This window comes from Pezoporus flaviventris, unplaced genomic scaffold (genome assembly GCF_033815535.1).
Source record: "Pezoporus flaviventris isolate CSIRO_AGI_PZ_B2104156 unplaced genomic scaffold, CSIRO_AGI_Pfla_v1 ptg000045l, whole genome shotgun sequence".
NCBI classification, from domain to species: domain Eukaryota; kingdom Metazoa; phylum Chordata; class Aves; order Psittaciformes; family Psittacidae; genus Pezoporus; species Pezoporus flaviventris.
In genome coordinates, this window is record NW_026892593.1 from 16,819,552 (window position 1) to 16,843,540 (window position 23,989).

General features: G+C 38.4%; 1 protein-coding gene across 1 annotated transcript; it reads right to left on the reverse strand.

Annotated features, from left to right (window-relative positions):
• Positions 1–1,211: 1,211 nt before the first annotated feature.
• TUBGCP6 (tubulin gamma complex component 6) lies at positions 1,212–23,901 on the reverse strand. The gene is made up of 26 exons (XM_061467539.1): positions 23,809–23,901; positions 22,340–23,147; positions 21,227–21,390; positions 19,682–19,892; positions 19,011–19,184; positions 17,701–17,822; positions 17,299–17,374; positions 16,680–16,789; positions 14,885–14,976; positions 14,648–14,787; positions 12,857–13,006; positions 12,128–12,209; positions 11,964–12,052; positions 11,664–11,779; positions 10,830–10,968; positions 10,626–10,742; positions 9,092–10,397; positions 8,643–8,698; positions 8,181–8,373; positions 7,740–7,908; positions 6,260–6,401; positions 5,395–5,589; positions 4,990–5,122; positions 4,542–4,755; positions 3,484–3,683; positions 1,212–1,718 (listed from the first exon to the last, which is right to left on the reverse strand). The coding sequence occupies exons 2-26, from the start codon at positions 23,084–23,086 to the stop codon at positions 1,627–1,629; spliced, it is 5,229 nt and encodes a 1,742-aa protein (XP_061323523.1). The 5' UTR covers positions 23,087–23,147; positions 23,809–23,901; the 3' UTR covers positions 1,212–1,626.
• Positions 23,902–23,989: the final 88 nt, after the last annotated feature.

Genomic DNA, 23,989 nt, shown 5'->3' on the forward strand with positions numbered 1-23,989 from the left:
CTGAATCTCTTTTTCTCTTTCCTCTTACTGCCCTCTCTTTGCTGCCTCTGTCAATGGCCAGCTGAGGCACCTGAGGCATTCCAGAGAGGAGAGTGCAGGTTGGCAGTGTGATCTTCCTCCAGGAGCTACACTGGGCTCATGGAAAAGCTAAAACTATCTTTCTATAGATACACTATAACGCCAAAGGTCCTACACATCAGGTACCGCTGCGCTCCCTAGTGGGAGTGGGGTGTCAGGACAAGGCACCTGCAACAGAAGGTAAGCTCACAAGTACACACCTGCCCTTACACTTTCCTGAAGAGCAAGTCTGGCAGAGAAACAGTTCTCTGCCTGTCCAGGCAACAGACAGCTCACTCTGCAAGCCACGTGCTCTTTCAATGTACTGTTCTGCAGAACAGAAAGAAGCTAGTTAATTAAATATAGCACAGACAAACAGCATAGAAGAAGTATGTTACAACTGTGCACTGACAAATCTTTATACTGACTTTGGTACCAGGGCAGGCGCAGAAACTCACGTCAAGTTTACACTTGGAATATTCTGACTCTAATGCTTAATTTCTATTTCAGAAAAATAAAAATTGTAAAACTACCTACACATCATCAGAAAATAATCATATTCACTGGTCCATAGTACTGGTAACATGTTGCCTGTGCCTGTACTTCTACGTAAGTCATCACTGATCAGATAATGTATCCATGTTTTAAGCAACTGAGACGCCAGGATCTCAAAATGAATATATTTCAAAGCAGACTGCATTCTCATACGATGAAGTTGTAAGTGCAATAGTCTCTTTTCACTATATAGGGAAAAAAAGACAAGGAACAGAAAAATTATTAGTAAATTGAAAATGTGATCCTGCAGCTGAGAGCAGCAGTTGGAACATATTTGGAATTTGAGCTTTGTTATACTTTAGGGATGCTGAATTTCTGGTTTAGGTGTTTTACATATTCACCACAAAAGGTGGATAGCTTAGATCAGTGATAAGGAAACTAAGTCTGGCATGAGTGACCTAACAATTATCAACTGCTTGAATAGTCAAATACCGTATCTCCTACCTTAGCACAATGTGTTTTTTATGATGCCCTCTTCCACTGTGACTAGCAGCCTTGAAGAAATTGGTTATGTTCAGATTGAAAATCAGTATCATCACCTTGAAAATAAAACTCATCAAATAGGTACTTATGTCTCTTTGAACACTTGTACCTCATGCTCAGTTCTAGAAAGTATCTGTTAATTTATTTCACATACATATATTTACATTGCAAGAAATTCACAACACTGAAAATAGAACATTTACACATTCACAGATATACAGGTTTGCACTCTCTCCCCTGTTAAGATCAGGCACTCGGCTCTTCTGTCTTGGCAATAATGACAACATCAAATCTCAGCAGATTAAATAACTGGTAGGTGTGGTGGATTTTAAGATGCATCATTCTCTGTATGCGGTGGTTATATTCTTTAAGCTGGTGGTTATATTCTTCAAGCTATTAGATGGCAGGTTATTTCACTGAAGACAAATGCCTCTTGCATGGCATTTGCATAAGCTTCTATAAATAATAAGCATATAGGATTATCTTTTTGTGGTTTACCATGCTATTATCAGTGATCCTACTCTAGGGAGGTCAGTTATCCTTGTAGTAGTTATTGAAGTTGATTCGCAGCAGAAAGTCCTCCAAGTGGGGTTGGTATCCTCTATTTACAAGCTTTGTTACCACTGGAAGAAAAACAAAACATAAAACAGGCTTCAACTACGAAGAACATTCTAAAGTCAGCCTTGGCAGCTCCTGTGCATTTTAACTGAAACAAAACAGCAGCCTAATGTAGAAATCTGAAGACAACAGAAACAAATTATGATTTTTGCATAGGAAAGGTCCAATGTCTCTTTCTGGAATTACAAAGTATTTCAAGTAAGTTGTGAAAGAAAGATTACGTGTCAGTTCTAAGTTAAACTGTTACTCCAATAAGAAGGAAATGCCTTCTCAAGTTGCCTTCACAGTAAGACAGTGTGTTCTTATCATAATCTCGACTGACCAGGAAGCATGTTTAGGTCCTCTGGATGTGAAAGAAGCAGCTCTGCTAAAGTTTTCTTGAGCATAATCCATTGCGAGAGAAAAACGAAAGAGAAATTCCTGGACATACCCCTCAAGCTCTATGAATGAACAGACTGCTCTAAACATCCTTAGTAACAAAGGGAAAAGGCAGTAGAAACTCCCTAAACTCACAAACATCCCATGCAGTAGCAGAAAGGGAATTAGCAAGCAGCAGTACCATGCAAGGAGGAAGGGAAAGTGTATAGTTAGAAGTTAGGGCCTGAGCCAAAGCCATTGAAGTCCAGTCTACTTTATATTGGCTTTCAATGGATTCTGGATCAACCCATTGTGACAGCATTTTACCATACACGGTGACTGAAGGTACAAGTGTAGATGAACAAGCACGTATTTGTTCTGTAGTGCTTAACAGAGAGGGTGTAAAGAACCAGGTCACTCAGCAAATTTCCTTACAGAATGGTCTATTAATCTCTGTCCATGAAGCAACCATAGATCTCGTAGTATGGGCTTAGGTGGCTCCCAGAGGTGTTCTGGCTTCCTGTGGAATTTGGAAGCAGCCATTCTAACTCATCCTGAAATACCTGGGTTTGGTCCTTTGACACCATTTTTGGACACCCTTAAAGAATAAAAAGGGCAGCTCATTTCCTGAAGAATACAGTCTGACTAGAAAATATTCCAGAAAAATAGATCCAAGGAAAGCAGTTGCACTTCCTTCAGGAATTAAGGTTTTTTTTTAAAAAAAAGCAGCCACCAAACTTTCATGCACCACCTTTTATACTCAGGGGCAGGTTAAGTAACTTCTACTAAAAACACAAGCAAGATCTGAAAGAGAAATGGAAAGACAGAAAACCATTTCTTCACATTATAACCTGATAGTGAGGAGAAACTTTATTATGTTACAGCAAAGAACATCTGCCAAATTATCTGTGCAGTTGAAAACACACTGGGGCACTGGATATAAGCTCCAACTACTGCTTGGAGCTTCTCTGAGCTTTAGTCCAACACAAGAGTCAGAATTTTAGAACCTCATGACAAGGGTAAAACTCAACTAATGCAGATGTATCTAAAATTACTTCTAAGTACTATCTACCTCTCACTGCCGCCAATAAAATGCCAGAAATCAATTCCAAAGAAAGGAAAATGTAAGCATGTACACAGAGCTAAATACCAAACACTCGCTTTGCAAATTAGCAAAACCTTATGGTCAGTTTGGGGATACCTGTTAGATTTCTTGTGTGGACATTTTAACTGACGGATATGCAGAGCTTTGCAAGCCACAGGAATGCAGTTTTCATTTGGGAAATACATGTTCTAACACACGCTAAGTACACACATCTTCCTACTAGGGCAGTGTAATTCCAAAACCCCTTTGTAATTTTTTCAGTTGTCAGTTGACATTTTCCTCCATCTAGAATTTATTCTATTTCTTACCTTTGAATAAGAAGTGGGAGTAATACTTGAAGGTGTTGTATGACTGCTGCATCAGACCAAAGTTGGGATGAACAGCCATTTGCTTCCCTGCATCGAAGCTCCAGGACTGAGAGATCAGCTGGCTGCGGAACTTCAAAATAAGGCTGAAGATGCTGTGTATAATGTTCATCACAGGGGCTGCTTTCTCTGTCAACAGACCCCTAACAACAAAACAAAAACAAATTCAGAGGTGTAGTTGACATTTAAAAATGTTACCATACTCTGAGTCTTCTTTAGCTTTAATCCCCTCTCATCCCTGGTACCCAAACAGCAGCTTTAGGGAAGTTTCTTCCCATTAAAACTGAAAAAGAGAGACATAAAAGGATGGGTTTCTTTTCTTGCTCATACTTTCTGTTCTTTATTATCTCCTCTCCCTCCATCTCCCCACTTCATTATTCCAGTGTATCCTTTTTAAGAAACCAACCAACCATTGCTCCTCTCCTCTTATTCAGACCGCCCTTCTGCCTAATATATGCCAACCAAAGGGCTAAACGCTTGTGGTTCCTGAAAGACAGATGTCTGCACAAAGGCATCAGGTCACATTTGTTCCTTCAAAGTCCAGCCCTGGTCACTGCACATATATTAAAGGCATGTACAATGTATAGAGAAGTGTTTTACTTCAGCTAGGCTTACTTGTGCACATTACTCATGCTGAATGAAACAGCATGCATTTACAAAGGCTACAACAAGGATGGGGCGAAAGAAAAACAGAACTGTGGCAAGTGTGCCTTTTAGTGTTCAGGTTAGAGCTGTCCTGAGTAGACCTAAAACTTGCAGAGGCAGGCTAAACAGGAGCTGCAGCCAACTCCAAGGAGTCTGGCGATGGGTAGCTGAGGAAAAGCATCAAAGTATGGACCTCATAACATGCCATGAAGTTTGTTTCCCTTACATAAGAACACATTTATATGTAAGACTACTTAGTGTGTCAGGTAGAAGTCAGTTTTGCACACATAAGTTAGACTAGACTGGCTGCTTCATTCACTTAAAGATCTGAAGTAAAGATAAACATGGCAGCTTGCCTGAAGATTGCTTTGTTGAGGTATTCAGCATGTGTTCTGTGAATTTCTTCCAGGTTACCTACAGAAGACAGTTTGTTTCCAAATTCACACCAGGTAACATGAAGAATCTGATTAGCAATGTAGCCTTGAATAACCTTCACAAAATGCTGCATTTCATGTTTATACAGCTGGAGCTGTCGAAACTGAACAGAATTTGATGCGTGACTGACTAAAGCTGAAAACAAAAACAGAAATACATTACCATCAGCACCTAAGGAGACCATCTAAAATCAGGATTTGCAAAGAAATTAAGGTTTTTGTTAGCAGAGTCTATTTAAAATGCCAGGGAAGTTTCTTTAAGAAACTGTGCCTTTTGAAGCTTGACATGACTATTTATAAGTGATTGTCAAGCACAGGGTGGCAAAAGAACTTCATACAGGACACTCTCTACTTCACTCATTATACATACCAGTGCGTTTCAAGTGAAACCAAACATCCTTGAGAGTCCACACCATGTGCTTCAGCTGAAGCAAAAAGGAAAAGATCTTGTTGTATTTATTCATGCAGCTCTCAGTAATGACAATGTTCAGAGGCCAGTCAACCTGAAAGAAATAACAACAGTGCTGATCTTACTACATTTTGTTTTAGAAATTATAAGAATATTTCAGATACAAGTATTTCAGAAACACACAAATTAGTATATGCATTTTAATAATGCAGTGCAGTGGCCAGGCTAAGTCAATCACGTAATTACCATTACACAATTTTTTTACTCCATTCTTAAAGGTATTCCATTATTAAGAACATATTCACACTATCACCATAAGAACCATGGTATAACTGCAGTATTCTACCTTTTTCCATGCTGTCTTACCTTGTACCTTAGCTCTAAGCAACTCAGAGCATCAGGTGCATTGGGCTTGAATACTTCCGGAAGATACTTGAGGGCAAAAGAAAGATTGGAAGCAAGCTGGGTGTCACCATGGAGGCTGTACTGTAATGCTTTATTTAGGATGGAATTAAGAACCAGTGGATTCAGCAGTTCACCAGGTGTTTGTCCTGATCCAAGCTACGGAAAAGATACCAACAAAACAAACCAATCCTAATTACACAGTATTAACAAAGAGTCTTGGCTCCTGAACACCTACAGCCACATAGCTCCACTGGCAACCAGCTATACTAACCAATGCTATCCCTCCCACCTTGCTCTCTTCCCCATGAACACAGGGGTAAGTCATTAAAATACTGTCTCATCAGAAGGCCCAGCACCCTCTTCAGATGCTCTCCCCTCTGCTCTGTAGTATATCTGAGGTAAGAGTAGGTATTCTGCAACACAAGCCTTTCTACTGGATTTTAGCCAAATGGCAATGGGCTCTTCCAGCCTTGCTGCAATAGTGCAGTAGTTTTCACAGGAAAGTGTGAAATGCCCTTCCATGACTACTTATCTGACAGTTTGAAATTATTATGTGTCAAATCCTTGTACTCTCTCTATTCCTGGGATTAGCAGTAGGAAATACTACTCTCTTCCCTGGGACTTCCTTGGGCCTGGGCATCCCTTCCATGCAAAGGACCTTCTTTTGCCTCAGTCCTAACAATGTTAAGAGTTCCTTACTACAAGGTTTCTTGACACAGCACAAAAGAGGAAATCAGGCAGGCAGGATTCTAATTCACACTATTCCCTCATTCCCAAACTAAAGCAGGCAATTCAAAACCAGCAGTTAAGACAACAAAGCAAATACCTTCTCAAACAAAAGGTCACTGAGTGACTGAGCAAACTCCCCATCTTCCATCAACAAAAAGTGTCTCAGTGCTTCAAAATGCTTCTCCACATTAAGTTCCACAAAGTAGTAATCAACTATTGCTTTGTTCACAAGAGAAACACTAAGAATAAGAACAAAGAAAAGGTATTTACAAGCAACTCCCTCCTTACTGTTAATATTCAGGTGTGGCTACATGGGTTTAATGCTCCACTACTTAACTCCAAGACAGGATGATATTCATATAAGCAAAAAAAATGAAACAAATAAAATCTTCATCCAGAATATAGCAGAATTAAAACCTACCACTTCAGCTAACTGTATTTTGAACAGTACTGGGGAATTATTTTAAGACTGGCTACGTATAATGGTCTTTAGAACATGCTGCTACGCCTGGAGCAACATTTTTGTCAATAGGCTTCTATCTCTGTCACCGACACACATAGATTAAGAAAGACTATTAAATCCCTGAGAAGAATATCCTAATTGGTAAAGCTCTGACACTAGATACTAAGGGCAGGTCTATAAGCAACATAGGTCTATACTACAATTTTCAGTACAGTGTAGGTATTCAAGACAGCTTTAAATAATTTAACTTGCATACCAGGCATAGGCTAAATCTGCCAGCACACAACTCAGGCCTGCTCACTTTGCTTTGCTGAACACATGAATCTGTATAGAGATTGTTCTGATGGATATCAATCTGGACGTTTAAAACTAAGTTAGATAATTACATCTTTCTACATTGCACCAAACTTTGAGCCTAGTATACTTTGAGTTGGTAAATGGAAATCCAGACTTACAAGAAAGTAGATTTCCACACAGGAAGCATGTCAACACATCTGTGAATAACTGCTTTCATGCCAGAAGCTGAACTTGTACATAATAACAGAAACTTTTCTTTAAAATACCATTAGATTTATTAAGAAAATGGTCCAACATACGTATTTTCCCTATATACTCCAAAAGTAACAAGAACAGCTTCTATTAAAGTTCAACAGAAACATAAAATATATTCTGATCACTATGCATGAGCTTTCACATCATCAAAAGATTTTTCTTTCTCCTCTTATCTTTCATCTGCCAAATAAAAACTAGCACAAACATTATAAATAATACACCTTCTTTTTAAAAGAAGAAGGAAACCAATGGTGTCAAACCCACTGCTGCATAATCCACGAGTCTGAGAGCAAACAGTTCCCTCTAAGCCCTGGTATTTCAAACGGACCTTCAAAGCTTTAATTTACTAATAAAAATATAGGTAAGTTTATGTTACTATTTACATTAAATGTAAATATGAATGGTTTAGTTAGTTATGGACCACACACTGAACCACTTCTGGGAGCAAAGAGAAAAACTAAGGGAACAGATCTATGCACAACTCTTCTCTCAAAAAAGAACTAATAAAGAATACAACACTAATGGCTAAATTATTGATTCACTATTTCTAACAAACACTCACTGAGATACAAGTGGAGCAGTAATAGACCGTTTCATCAGCACTGGCAGGGATAAGAGCTCACTCAGCTGTACAGCCGTTTCATCTGTCGCTGACTGTACCATAGGATCCACAGGAAAAGTGTAGGATCTTGGTATCACATGATGCAAGAGATGAGAAACTGGTAGTTCTGCTAAATTTAAAAACATATGAGCATTGTAAGCTACTCTAATTAAGCAATTCAATAATCTGTTTCTGTTTACCTCTACAAACCCCTCTAGGTTAGAAAATCATAATGTGTCAAGATGAATTTCTCATCTCTGTGCCCAGAAGCAAAGTGTTTGGCTACTGCAGTTCCTAAGACTGGCAATTTGCTGGCAATTTAGGTAAGTTTTTTGGCACTCAGCTTTCTTGCTGAAGTTTCCCACATTTGCTGTTGATCTCTGTTCCAACAGTTCTACTCACACATCAAATCATAACTATCTTGATATTTTTCAATGCAATACTGATCCGATAAGGCTTTCAAATAAGCTTGTTCTTTCTTCCATGTATCTTCCTCTCCCCCTTCCTCCTCCTTAGTCTTTGGAGTATTAGCTTCAGAAGACAAAGTTTCTTGAGGCACAGTATCTTGTGGACTTGCTTTTTCAGGTTCTTGAGCCTAAAGCAAAAAAAAAATTGGACAAATTTCATGAGAGATGCTGTATCTGTCTACTCACACTTAAGATGTTCTTACAGGTACTTTACTGGTTGTTCCAACTGAAAATAAAAGAGCTTACTCACCTGCACTTTTCTGACATGCAAAACAGTGATTTTTTTAATTCAATATTACAGTGATTACTAGATTAGGACAGAAACTTACTGTCTTAACTACCAGTGTGTTTAATCTTCAAAGGAAAAGGAAATCTCTGCAGCAACTACTTTTCTTACCTGTACAGTCTGTGAGGAATCTGGAGAAGGGTCCTTGTTGACCACATCTGCCATTTCTGTAATTAGAAGTAAATTAAAGACAACACTAAATACTTAGTTCACACTTCAGATCTGCTCCCGAAGTTCTTCAAGATTTTTCTATAGACTATCACAGGTACAACCACCTCAATAACAGTCCCACGCAGGCAGTTTTATGCCTGTTTTCTACTCAAGCTCACAAGAGATCCTGTTCAAGTTTCAGAACAGAATTTTTTAATGCTGTTTCTTCTATATAGGAGAAAGACTTAGCTCAAATTCTTTCCTCTGAATTCTAACAGAGGAATCTGAGATGTCCAAAAAGTTATGCAAGGAATTAAGTAATAAATACCCATTTTGAATGTAGACATCTACAGTTAAATTTCATGAGCCCTTAAACAAATGCTGACTGAATAAACTTAGTTTTAATTTACCTTCTTTCTCTTCCATCGTATTTTCTTTTTTGTCATCTTTAATAATAGCATCAGGAAGGACTGGAACACTGTCAGATGACTGCAACTGTGGTGAAGTCTTTTTCTTCATTTGTGATGTTTTTGCTTCCTTTCTGCTCCCTTCAGCAGGAGATGCTTCTTCACTGTACAGAAGTGTCTGAACTGTGGAGTCAGTCGAAGGACTCGAAATGATTTTACGATGAGGTATTGGATCATCTTCTGTAGATGGGGCCCATTTCCCTATCTGGATGCTTGACTGGGATGCATGACCAAATGGGCTCCAACGAGATTTCAAAGACTCTGTATCCGAAACCAGTTCTCCAATTTTGATGTGTGACTGTGAAGCATGCCCATGGATGCTCCACCGAGGCCTAGCTGAGACCACCTCTGACACATTTTCACCAATCTTGATATTGGCATCAGATGCATGACCATGGATGTTCCATCGAGGCCTTGTAGGAGCTACATTTGACGCATACTCTCCAATCTTAATATTGGCTTCTGAAGCATGTCCATGAATATTCCACCTGGGCCTTGAGGGCTCTACCTCTGAAGCATATTCCCCAATTTTGATATGAGCTTCAGAAACATGTCCATGAATATTCCATCGGGGTCGGCTGGATTCAACTTCAGAAGTATAGCTGCTGATTTTTATATGTGAGTCGGAAGAATGCCCATAAGGACTTGCATGTGGCTGGTAAGTCTCCACATGAGGTACATACTCTCCCACTCTAATGCTGGAATCAGATGCATGTCCATGAATATTCCACCGAGGCCTTCTGTACTCTATATCAAATTCATTTTCTCCAACTCTAACATGTCCCTGCCAAGCTGCAGACGGTCTGAGAACTGTATTAAAATCATACTCGTTTTGCTGATGCGATGGTGCACTGTCTTCTCCTTCCAGTGCTCTTCTCAAGACAGGCTGATTTTCACTTACTTGAGGAGTCTCAGAAAGATCCGAGTTAATATTTCGGAATGCTTCATCCAGCAAAGACCCTTGTACGCTAATAGCAACAGGTTGTTCATCCTGTGGCTTTGGTAAGAAATCTTCTATATTCACACTGGATTCAGGCAGCGAATCAGCACTGTAGAGAGAACTGCATGCTTTCTCTGAACTCTGGGGACTGCTTTCAGATCCAGCTACTTTAGGCTGAAAATGATGATCAGGGTTATTATTTGTTGGCTCTGGCAGTGCCTTGTCAGCAGAAGTAGCATATTCCAGTCCAGGCTCAGACTCTTTCTGGCCAACTGTCTCATTGACATGTGGAGGTTTCAGAGAAGACACCTAAAAAAGAAATAATTATTACAGTGTATGGCTAGTCACATAATCAAGCTACTTTTTAGACACACTTTATCACCATTTTTTCTGATGTACTACAAATAGTGCGGTAACCAGTCACCCTGCTGTTACAGTGAACCTCGTGGTTACTGAATTGAAATGAACCACGAAATGAACTCCCTGCAGGGACACCTGGAACAGCAACCTGGAGCTGATGCAAGAAAATAAACTGACCTGTGAATGTGGATCTTTCACAACAGGGGTTTTATCTAAAGCCAACTGGCACTGTTTATAAGGAATAATATCTAATTTTCTCCTATAGCTTCCATCTGGAAGTTTTTCAAGCATTTCCTGTAAGTAAAAAAGACAAAACCAAGTCTTTAAGTACCGAAGGCCAAATTCGCTAAATTACATTTCTTAAATCTTTTCAGAAGATACCTCGATGCGTTTCTGATCTTCTAACAGAAACTTAAGACGGGCTGTTTCCAACTTGTGTCGCTGGATTTTCCATAGGGCTCTTTGTTCCCTACGGGCTGCATCATCAGAAAGCTTGCTATAATGGTCAATTAATTCCTGCCTAAGAAAATAAAAACAAAGCTAAGTTACAGATTTTCACATACTTATTTTCCTCTTCATCTCTAAAGAATAAGACCTTTCAGCACTTTAGAACTGAGAAACAATTACTTAAAAGTAGACGCCAGAGGCTTTAATCCCAGAGAATAAACAGTGGAGAAAACAAAGGAATTATTCTTAATCATTACGTATGACAAAGTGTTCTTAGTCAATATGTATTTCTATAGTAGGTCACTCATTTATCTTAAGTATTTTTAGATATAACAAAAGACAGTGAAACATAACTATATGCAGAACAACAGCAATTCAAATAATTATTGATCTAACTCCTGTGCTTTTTACTTCTGCTTTGAAATATATGTGACCATTTTTGCTGTGGGCTCAGCTTTTAGTTGTAAGATGTAGTTACATTTTTTCCTGAAATTCTGATGATAACAAAACCCAGACTGGAGAGGGCTGGCATGAATCAGTGGCTCCCAGACTTTTAGGCCACTAAACACTCCCAAATGACAAAATTGCTCACAGATTACGAAAAAATCCTTACATCCACCTTTTAACTGCAAATATTACCCTTGTACAGCAACATCTGGGAACTGTTAGTACCATAGATTTTAATACACAGTAATTTTTCCTGAGGCTTTTATGGTTATGATGGTTTTGGAGTATCCAAGCTTTGGGAGACTACTCAGAAGCATTTACCTTGCCTTTTTTTCCAGTTCTTCTTCTAAAGCTTTCAGTCTTTTTTCTCTCTCTCTGAGCTCTCGGGCATAGCTGAAATCATCATCAATCTCTTCTTGCTTTATTGCAAGACGACGCTGCATAAATATTTAACACTTTTAAAAGCCACTCTCAATACCAGCTGTAATACACACACCTGCGAGAAGTTCGTATTTGTATCCCACTCATTCAATTCATTCAACTTTAGTACAATAGATCAGGATACCCTTTCAATTATTTGCCTAAGAAATAAAATTGGCCTTTAGAAACACAGAGAGATACCTCCTGGTCCTTTGCAAATTGGTCTTTCAGCTTCTGAAACTGTTCCCGTTTCTTTGCATCCAAAGCCATTCGTTCTGACATTTGTCGGTCTGTATTAAAATGGATATTGTTAGTTTATATTAACAAACCCACTAGAAAACACATGAAACACTACTGCAACTTACCATTAATGGCTTTTAGCACTTTACTAGCAGTTTCTCTAGCGTGAACAATTAATTCTTGTTTGGCTATTTCCATGCGTAAATCCTAAAAAGAACCCAAACAAAAACACACATGGTAATTTTCTCTATCATTTTAGACTTGAAAATACACTGTTGAAAAGACAGGCACACACTTTATCAAGGTTATTAATTTATGGCTACAGTATAGAAATATTAATAAAGCAATTAATTGTACAGAAAGTCTCTGAGCTAATTTTAAAAGTTAATACTGCAGGCCTTTCCACAAGCTAAATCCCTCATGTATCCACCATATTGGTGGCATCTGAAAGTTAGAAGTCTCTTTGTAACTAGAAGAGTTCTGAAAAAACAAGTAGCTATGCAAATTACAAAGAGTCTCATCTTTCTTACTAACTAGCTTGTCACATCTGTTGCATTAAAATTTAACCATCTTTTCGCTACTTTTCAGTAGAAGGGCAAATCTGCTGCTGCAAGGAATAAAATGGAAGTCCAAAACTCATTTGATACATGAAAATGTCAACACACCACCTATACTTTTATAAGGCATAGTAAGTAAGTTTATGTGTTGTGATAATAATTCAAACAGCAACTGACCAACGAAAAGATTCTGACCATAAATACAAATTATTTCAGAGTTATAAAAAAAAAAGAAAAATTAGTATTTAAAAAAGAATAAATCCCAACAATAAGGTCTTCATTATTTTATTCATTTACCTTTTCCTCCTTGCTTATGGAACTGTACCGGGCAATTCTTTCCATTCGACCCACATACACTGCACAATCTCTCTCTATTTCTTTCAGCTCCTCAAGCGAAAAAATAACTGAAATCCGGGGAACAGGAATATCTGACCAGCATATATAGTGCTGAAAAATGAGAAATGTCCTTTTATATACATTTCTAAGTGTAAAATGTTACATTATGAACTCAAATTATGTATTTTTTTTAACTTAGCACTGCTTCAAGGCACTGAAAGAAGCCTCCACATAGAATCTATAACCTTTATTAATATCACTGTTTTTAGCATTTATATCATTCAAACTAGGAGACAGAGGTATAATGTTCCAGAAATTGGATCACAGGGGAAATTCTCAGAGTCCCATTTTTTCCCAATTAATTGGATAGGAAACTAAAGTCTGATACATACATTTATACTACTTGTGTTCTAAATGCCTAAAGCTTTGTTTTTCTGAACATCCAAATTAACTAAGGCTGAGTAATGCAGCACTTGAATGCATCCCTTCTATCAAAAGTTAGTGCTTGTTTACTTACATCCCCCACAGATCCCCACTTAACTGGAATTGTCTGGGACACAACTAACACACACCTACAGGAAAGAGATCTACAGAAGACATAACTCTCAAAAATATGGACAGTGCACATCACAGCGTACCTGTTCTGTAAGCTGAGTATCTTAGGACTTTCTGCTCCCTCAGCTTTTCTAGATTTCTCAAGCTGTTCTACTCAGTGCAGAAAACAGGTAAAAAACCAAGAGCACACAAGTATGCTCACACTGCAGTCCTCAGTCTGGTTAAAGCCCAGAGCTGCGTTCCTGGGACTTTGTTAGCCAAATCAAAAGGGAACAGCCAGCTGTTCAGAGCATTATCATGGAAAGGGATGAAATGTGTCTGGCACTCTGACAGATGGAAGATGATTGAACCTGGGTGCTCCACATCCTGGGGGAATGTTCTATCTATTATGATACTGTGATAGTGACTGATAAAGCTGTAATTTATAAAGGAAATGATGGCTGATGCTGTTTTACAGAAAGCCCAGTACTACTGGGCACATCTGAGTTGTGGTTAGAGAATGCTAGGAGAACTAGCAGAGGGCCATCTTGAGGTATCAGGCTTATGACTGATACCTGATGTCAAGTTAACTTATAATGAGCTGCTCAGCTCTGTCTAAACTAGGCAACTCTGATCTTGAAGAGAATGGAAAGAGTGCCTTTAGACATCTCTGTGGTCGTTTCTTTGTTAGACATGCATAGAGAAGAGGGAAAACACAAAGTAGTTCAACATGTTTTCCTTATCAAGAACAAGACTTATTCTGCAAAATACGAATAAACTATTTAAGCACTTTTTGAAGATGTAGTAATAGAACTGAAACTCTGTGGAGAACTGAGTCAACATCTGGTAAGTGAGGCACCTTTCAACATAAAAAAAAACAGGACTATGAGTTGGGTGAAAAATGGAAGGCACTTGCTTGGAAGCCTAAAACATTTCTGCTTTGAATACCAAGGAAAGTAAGAACTATAGCATGTGTCTTGGATACAATTAATTGGATGCTGTTAAAAATGTATATTTCTGCAGTGAGGTGTTAGCAAGTAAGAGTGGATAATCAGCCCACAAGCATCTGTGAGCAAGTAATTGCCTTTCATGAATCAACGTCCTACTTAGGCAATACCGTCTTTCAATAAAGAAACAAACTTGCTAAAATCCTAGACTCTTGCTCTAAAGAGACATGATTTTCTCAATAGAATAGGAAGGAACCAAACCAAAACTTACCCTAGGACAGCACAACTTCAGCAAATTTATGGTTTTCCCACATATGTATACATCATTAGCGATATGTTTAAGAAATACAGGAACACAGTCTTCTACTTCTTTTGAAATCAAAACATAACCATGAGTCCAGTAATGTTTATCTACATACCAAACAAAAAGATGAAAGTATGTATTTTTAATTATTTCATTAACTATACAAATTATATAAATTAGAAATGCTCCATATACATACTGTACCTCTGAAACAAAGATAATCCTCATTCACCTGGATCATAAATTCTCCATAAACATCTCTGAACACACCACTGTATACCCAATCATAGATAAATCTAAAAAAAATATAATTGTACAACATTGAGAATCAATCCTCTCCTCTTCTCAACTTTATTATAACCAAACAGTAAGAATATTCTCTAAAACGTCAAAACAAACAAGCTATAGGCAGGATAAAACCCAGCAATTAAGTGCTGTCACAGTGATATTTAAAGATACAGGCAGGATTATGACACTGCATTTTTCATAAACCATTTTTATATAGAACATTTCAGTGATTAGTTAAGATGCAAGAACACTGCCTTAATTAGAACAATCTTTCTACTGTAAATTTACTATGTCAAAAATTTCAATAAATCTTTGCAGCATATCAAAAGCATAGGGAGAAATAAGAAGGAAGAATTTATTTTAAAGAGAGGTAACTCAAGCAGGCAGAAACTGAAAAGCTACAAAACAAAGATGCAATATTAAACACTTTTACCCTTGATCTAGAGCCATTTTTAATATACATACAGTAATGAGATCTACTGCTTTGGAATATTTATTCATGCTTTTTCGTATTTCCTCTGTGTGAAACCAAAGAAGAAATAAAAAATACAATTATCTGAAGCTATAGGTAAAAAAAAGCTCAGAGCACCTTAGAGATATTTTCTTTTCTTACTAGCTGCAGTACTAACACTGTTTCTAGACATTGGGTCAGTGTAAAAGGCAGGAAGCATTTAGCAGAGGAACCACTGTTCAATTTTAAGGTTGCAAGTAAAAAGTTAATAAAGTGTTAAATCTGATGTTTCTATGATTTATTTGAGCAAAAACTATTACTTAATTTCTTTCAGGTTAATAAATGAGTGAGATAACATTTTCTGCAGATGAGACCTCCTTCCGCAGCAGCCCTGACTGAACATGACTGATGCTTCAGTAGAGACCTGCAACAAATTCAGGGGTCAATTCTGTAAGTAGCACATACTAGTGAGCGTACTTTCGTATTTTTTTAGGTTCCTGCCCTTGTTATTTCAGAAATCTGGCTCCCTTCTATAAATTGCAGGGCAGGAGCTGCGAAGATATTTCAGTGAGTCTTCCAGTAAATCTGAAATTAAATTTCTCCAGAGAACATTTTATGTAGAAGGAAGAAAAAACAAGAAGGGGGCCTTGGGAGGAATCTTCAATTTAGAGCATTTTGACAAAAGTTTGGTTTTCTCTTTCTAGTATCATTACGTCTATTAAGTATCACTGTCAACAAAACTGCTGCAATCCAAGGAACTCCACTTCCAACTGTCAGTTAGTTGCATCTAATTAATGAACAACAGATCTATTAATTTTTATTATTATTACTTTTCCTTACTGAAAGCCCACAAGAATTAAGACAGTGGAAATAAACATGAACTTTTCCAGTTTGTGCAAGATCAAAAGGAACTTGTTAGTTGCCAGTTTCAGGATTTTACTACAAGTATGAGAAGGAAAAAAAAAATAAACATTTATCCAACTCTCATGTTTCAGTATGAATTTCCAGGACCAGCAGCAAGAAAGAAATCTTACTTACATGTATTTATTTACTAATCTAGTCACACATAAAACCCTTATGTTGCTACTGAGCTGCAAAAGAGAGGGAAAGAAGGATTCAGCAAAATTAATTTAGTACGTATTTGCAGATATATCTTACATTTTCTCTGAGAATGTGAAAAGCCATTGTTAAATTACTCACCAGATTAGCAATTCAGAACTGCTCTTAAACACAATTATGCAGAGAACAGTATGGACGCACCTTGTATATGGTTCACAGCTTGTCTTCAACAGAGACAGAAGAACTGGATAATGCTCATTGCTACAGTTGTTGAGAGCCTCTTTGTACAGGTATGAAAGCAATTTAACACCCTAAGAAAATGGAAAAATATTCTAATATTAGGCCACAAACTTAACTATAATAACGACAGATTCATAAATGCATAGCTTTACATGTTTCACTAGACACAGAATGCAGGACGTCCTCTATCCTCTATCAGATGCATGTCCTCTAGTTCTCTGCAACTAAGATCCCTTTACCTGAGCTAGTTATCTCAAATTCACTTCGTAGTCAATGGAGGGAAACATGTATGTTTAGACTTGGATCCATCTGACTTGCTACAAACACCTCCTTTAGAATTAAATTAAATGAAATGCACTCTAAGGATTATTTTGGGTCCTTCATTTACTTTAGGAAGTAAACAAAATTACCAATTTTAAAATACCTGGAGAAAGGATCATGGCACTCTAACTGGAGGTCCAAGGCCATGTCTTTCATAGCAAAGGGACCACTAATAATTGCATGTAAAATCCTACCTAATTTTGAAGAATATTAACAATGTAACCAAAACCAAACATAAATATATCAAATGAATTATCACCGTAGGAAAAGAAGCACCAGCTCCACTACTGATCCCCAGGGCTGCTGTTCCTATGCCACAAAGTTCAGCTAAATACCTAAAAAACAATATTAAAATACATGTAACAATTTTAACGAGAAGTCTCTGAGACCACTTTGATGAACTTTACTAAAGCTTAGTATCATACAACAACCCTACTGTACCAACTGAATGGTAACAAGGTAACAAAGAAATTGAATATAAACACCTTATATGTTTTCCCTAAAATCTTCTGGATAGAAAGAAATCTGTTAAAATAGATGGAAAATACTGAAAAACTATGTAAGAATGCCCATGTAGTATTGTCTGGTTTAGTGAATATGAAGAAATAGATTGCATCTTTTCTGCTATGAAAAGCTTAAATATTTAATATTATTCTCTTACCTCAACTGACGACCTAATTTTCTGAAGAGAAAGCTGATTGTTAGAAGACTTAAAGTAGGAGGAGTTGACAAAACACAGGCTCGGTAGTATTGAAGATACTTTCTCAGCCCACTTGTGAATGCCTAGTACCAACAGAAAATATTCAAGTTGTTAACAGTTTGTCTGTGTCTCACATTAATTGCACTACCATGAAAACAAATGTCTTACTAAAATAATCTGCATATTAGGTAAGAGGGGCCTGTATACTGAAGTAAGAGGGAGGTAAGAGTCCGTGCAGCAGCAGATATTCAAATTAGCCAGATGACTCCTCTACACTCTTTATATATCCAATGCACAGAGCCTGTACCCACGCAGTGTATATCAAAGCATCTTGATTCAGCTTCTTTGAATTGCCCTTTGAGGAGCTCCTTGCTCTCGAACAGCTATAATATGCACGTGGGAAAACAGTTTCCTTACTTTCATGCTTAAACTGGATACGGAAAAATCTCATCTAGAACTTTTTCTAACAAGACAAGGAGAGAGATTTTTCTATTCTATGCTTATTAACATTGCTGTAAATCAAACATTCAAAAGGAATACATTTTCATTGTCTTCAATACATTTTCACTGGAATGCATTTTCATAGGAATACACTTTCATTGTTTTCATAACCAATCCTAGCTTAATTCTATGCATCAGAAAGATATTTCACAGTGTACATACAGTTCAGCATAATATACAGATGTCTGACAGGGAAAATTTGCACTTAATTCTGAACTGAGAAAAAGTAATTAAAGCTATTAAATACAACATTTCTCTATTTTAGTTTTTCTTTTTTAAATATATATATAAATATATATAATATATATAATATATATAATATATAAATTATATATAAAAATATATATTTAAATATATTAATATATTTAAATTTATATGTTTAAATATATATTTATATATATATACGTACTGTGTTAAGAAGGTTATTGTATTTTAATTTTAGGCAACTTAATGTATAAATATGTGATGGTTTTAACCTCTAAAAATTATATTCCTTTAGTCCTCAAAAGAACAACATGACTAAACAAATCATACTTGAGATAATGAAGACCTTTTACCATGTGTTTCAGTGCAAGCAAGCCCTATGCACACAGAGCTGTGATTAAAACGCAGTAGCACTGTTCACTGCAACCCGGGATGAGCATTACACTCGACATGCCTTGCAGTTTTGCAGAATGCAGAAATTTCAGCTTCACACAAAATGGAAGTTACCTTCTCTACCTAAGATAACTGGCCCGTTAAATCTAGATGATTTGATACAATTGTTTTACCTGAAACACAAGTCCTTTGCTGTATGAAGAATCTAAAACTGGTTGAAGAGAAAACCGACTTAGTCGTGTGTAATAGGTTCCATACTCTGCAACTTCTGAGAGCAGGTTGTGCATTGTCTCTGGTGAAGTTCCAGATACATATACCCCCTCCTTTATTACAAATGTCTGAGCAGCCTGAAAGGATATGGAGAGGGGAAAAAAAGCAGATACAGATATTTCATAGCTTTATTCTGACTTAAAATAGCAAACATTCACAAAAAAAATAACACATTTTCAGTTTAGATACTCTGGTAACTGAGACTAAACAGCTAGAACAGTGTGATAAACATTAAACTGTAGCAAAACTTCAGGAATATGAATGGTATTTGCAAATGTACAGAATAAAAGTCATCTAATTCCTTCAAGAAAACCCAATCTACAAAGCTATTTACACATCTATTTTCAAGTATTCATAAACCTGTTTTCACTTACAGGTTTACAAATACTCTTAGCCCACTGCAATAACATCCCTATTACATTATATAAATACTGCCTTATTGCCATTAGGTCACATTCAACTTTTTAATAGTATTCACAACTGCAAGACCTCAAAAGAAATAAATGTATTGAAAAGGAGACCTCTACAAAGAAAAAAGATTCGACTAAGAAGCACAGTTAAAAATCTTCCATACCTGATTGAGTGAAAATGTAGTAGATACCACACCAATGAGGACATTCAAGACATCCTTAACCAGTTCAGGTTCTTTCATTAGTACAAGCTGTGGAAGCTGAAGCACGGTATTGCTGAACAGTTGTAACTCCCCTTCTCGAAGTTTGTAAAATTTATCAAAAGCTTCTCTCCCAGCTTCAGTAAGATAGGGTTCCTCTTTCTTACCAGGTGGACTGTGTCGGAGCAAACACAATGTTACAATGTGTTTATATGAAAAGAAGGAAATATAACTCCTAAATCAAAACCAGCATTTCAGAATTTTACACAGCCAGTAGTGACCACAGAAAAGTAGACATTTTCAAGGGAATGTGTATTCCATCAATGAAACTGTAGCCCAGACTCAGTACAATGAAGAAACAGGTAGATAATTTGAACATCAGAGACAGAAATCATGATAGATAACTACCAGCCTCTTCTGTGGCCTTCCCTGATGCAGTTTTCACATTAAGAAAATGGAGTCAATATATACCAGATTTCCAGGGTGCATGTAATATCAATATTCAAATATGTTCAAGAGCAATATACTCAAAATGCTGTAGTAACTTGTATTAATATATTTGGTATCTTCCCAGTGATGATTACTGTGCCCTCCAAACCAATGTCTCCTTCCAATTACTCAAAAATTTCTGAATTCTAGTAGCATGCATTACATGAAAGCTGCCAGGCATATGGTCTGTATATGACTCTAAGATCCTTGCAGTCTCAATGGTAGCAAAAAAACCTGTCATAATTAGAAACAAAGCTTGAGCATGCTAGAGGGGCTTTAAAAAATCACATTAGGAAACTTGTGAGCTTCTCAGGCTCAGAGCTGAAAAAACAGTATGCAACAATACCACAGACACATCACTAGATGTGTCTCCGGGAATCAGGCACAATACTATCTATAAGGAGGATCCCTGCCATACCTTCCTTTTCCTTTTTTCTTCCATTTTAGGGAAGCCAGGAAGCTTTAACAGTGCTATACAGTGTCCTCTCAGGGGATTCATCTTCTACTCAACAGCCAAAAGAACTACAACTCTAACTACACCATCAAGAAATCCACAGTAATAATTTCTGTTTTGGTTATAGACAGGGAAAATGAATACAATAGCGTACAGTACTGGGAGATACGGGTTTGATTATCCTAGTGCTCTACACTTTCTCTTTTGAAACTGAAAATATGGGACCATTTTTGACTGAGATAAATTGTATAGTGCAAAAGAAGTCAGATTAGTTACAAAAATGTTGCATTTCACACAAACAGCAAGCACTCCCATAATCCCTTCAGCGGTTTTGACAAAGACGATTTTCTCCCTTCCTATGAAACAGCTGCAATCCAAGAACTAGCCTGTTGAAACTGCATGACCGCTATTCCTTTCTCAATCATTAATGCAGTATATTGAATGTTGTGAATTAAACATTAATATTTCATCATTTATACTGAGGTCATTTGGAACTAAGATGAAATGCATCTCCATACATTTGCATGTGAAGCATAATAAATTTGCCATTAAGTGCAGACACATACTATCCAATTCTTTCCCAACATCTTCGTTTGCTGGGTCCATATGTAAGCACTGCATCCCACAAGTCTATGTCTGGAGTCATGCTTGGCTCTGACTGAGAATCTGGAGTCAGATTGGATGCTGACTGGAATCCCTCATCTTCTGACTGGTCTATACTTTGGGGAACCTGTGAGAGAGTTCAAATGTTATACATTGAAACATTTTACTGAAGAAATATATGCTAATAAAGATGATTTCCTGCTATCACTCATGATCAAAGGACTCTACATAACAAAGCCTGTGTTGTGAGCCCTCCCTTTACATCTATTTTGATTTTTTCCCTGTAGGCACTCTTTCCATTTGGTAAGCCTCTACTGATACTAATGCCTATACATAAAACAACAATCACCACCAAAATCATACACTAAATTTGTGGGTATTAAACTCCAAACTTACTCCTTTGGTAAGCATATAGTTCTACAAGTTGAGAACTTGATGTCTGCATATTCAATATGTTACACAAACAAAATCATACTGCTAGGTATTTAATTTGAGCAAGTGATCCAGGCCCTAATTATTAAAATTTGTAAACATTTTGTTAACTCTGACTAACATAGTTTGTTCCCTTATGCTTATTCATATGCGGAAAACCTGCAGGTTTCCAAACAGTGTATTTGCCATATCCTCAGCTCCCACTCAGCAGTTGTATGTGCAGAACACTATTCAACTTCAGTAAAAGACAATCGTACCCACGTAAAAAGCAGCACGTTCTTCAAAAAATCACAAATTTTCCAGTCTGATGGAAAGAGTGCAGCACTTACTCAGAAAGGTTCTGCCTCCCCTAAGTTACAACTTGCATCCATTATGTGCCACAGGGGTTTTCCTTTTTTAATCTCTCTACCTTCAAGTTTCATTTAAGATCCTGAGTTAAGGGAACTGCAAAAGCTATCCATATGTTAAGCACAAGGAACAAAATGAGGATTAGGAGTACAGAAAAGGATACCTGCTTCATCTTTAATTCCAACACTGTATGCTTCTCTTACAAATTAAACAACTACCTATAGTTTGAACTATAGTTTCAAAGTGGCGTATTGAAAGCATGCATACGTTCAAGTCCAAAACAAATGATACCATACTTTAATTGCAAGTCCAGACAAATCTGCATTGTCAGGCACTGGCGGTAAATCCAGTTTGATGTCCATGTCATAGGTACGGCTGTGGACAAGGGCACCGAAGAGTGAGACCCGTGTTTCTTTCTCAAACCTGTCCCCAACCAGACAGTCCCGTGAGAAGAGCCCTATGGCAGGGAGCCCAGTGCCAGGGGCAGCTTCCATGATCTGAAGAGTCTTCTGAATTGTGTCATTGAACTGACATTCTTCGTTTGTTATTAGAGATTGTATATCAGCTTCAAATACACTTACATCGTAATAGTCATAACCTTGATACTTGACATTTCTACCAACGTATTTGTTGTTCAGAAAATAGTCCTTTTTTTGTGATACAAGCTGGGGAGGCCCTGTTCCAGCAAGCTGTACCAGGAGATCTAAGACAGCGCTAACTTCAGTAAATGGTAAGCATTCAGCTGTTTCCAGTTCCTCCACAAGATTCTCCAGTCTATCTGCCTGAGCACCGAGGCCAGCAACTCTTAAGTTGAAAGACAGCATCAAGATTTTGTTTTTTACTGGCAGCCTGGAAGCGTTTGACTGCAGCTTACGAGCCTCTTCTTGAAAAAGGTTCATGAACAGGGCATTATAAGCAACCCTTTTCAGACTGTGCTTAGCCCTTCTCTTGCTGATCTTCTGCCTGCCCAGGTGGACCTTCCATGGCAAACCTGTCAAGTGTGCTTCACACAAATCACTGAACAACTGGGTAATGCTCTCCATTTCAAATCAAACTGTTAGGTTACAGCAGTTACAGTCCAGGGCTCTGGTTTCATGCATAGATCTGAAAAATACCAGGAAGAAACACTCGTGATGTGTATAAAACAGATGAGTGTGCTTTAACTTAAATTAAGACAGCCCAAAACTAGAGAGAAGAAAACTGACCTAGCATATATTTAGGACACAAGCTATAAAAATAACAGCATGACTTTGATCACAAGCATACTGATGGTGGTGCAAGCTTAATTCCAAGCGCCTGATTTTGCTCGGCACACTGAAATAGAAGAGAGAAGACTGCCCTGATCTAATAAAGGATTTCTGTGGGAACACCTCCAGAGCTTTACCACCCCGTATCCTCTCAGGAGACACCACCACCCCGCTCTCCCCAGCGCAGCCCCCGCCGCAGAAGCCACGGGGCCACGAAGAGAGCGGCCGAGAAGATGAGGGCAAAGAAGCACGGGTGCTGATGGTGACGGGCAGCGCAGGGCAGCGCAGGGCAGGGCAGGGCAGGGCTGGGCTGCATCGGCACCGGCCGCCCCCGGGGCGGCTCCGGAGTACCCGCAGAAAACGCGCGGGGGTTGACAGCACCACCCGGAGCAGCTCCCGCGGCGGGGCTGGATCGCTGGGGATCCACTGGGCCCAGCCCTGCCGCCCCTGCTCGCTCCCAGCAACGCACGCTGACAGCACCCTGCCCCAGCCCCGTTCCCGGCCCGCTCCCGCCGTACCTGTGGCGGCTGCCGGGGCCGCCTCAGCCGCTCCTTCCCCCTTCGCGGGCCGACAAACACGGCGCTGACGTCACGCCAGCGCGACGAGCCGCGAGGAGGCCCCGGGCATGCGGGGCTAAGGGCGGTGCTGGACACGCACGTGCAAGGTCCCGTGGCCTCGCAGCAGTGCTGCGGTGCCGCC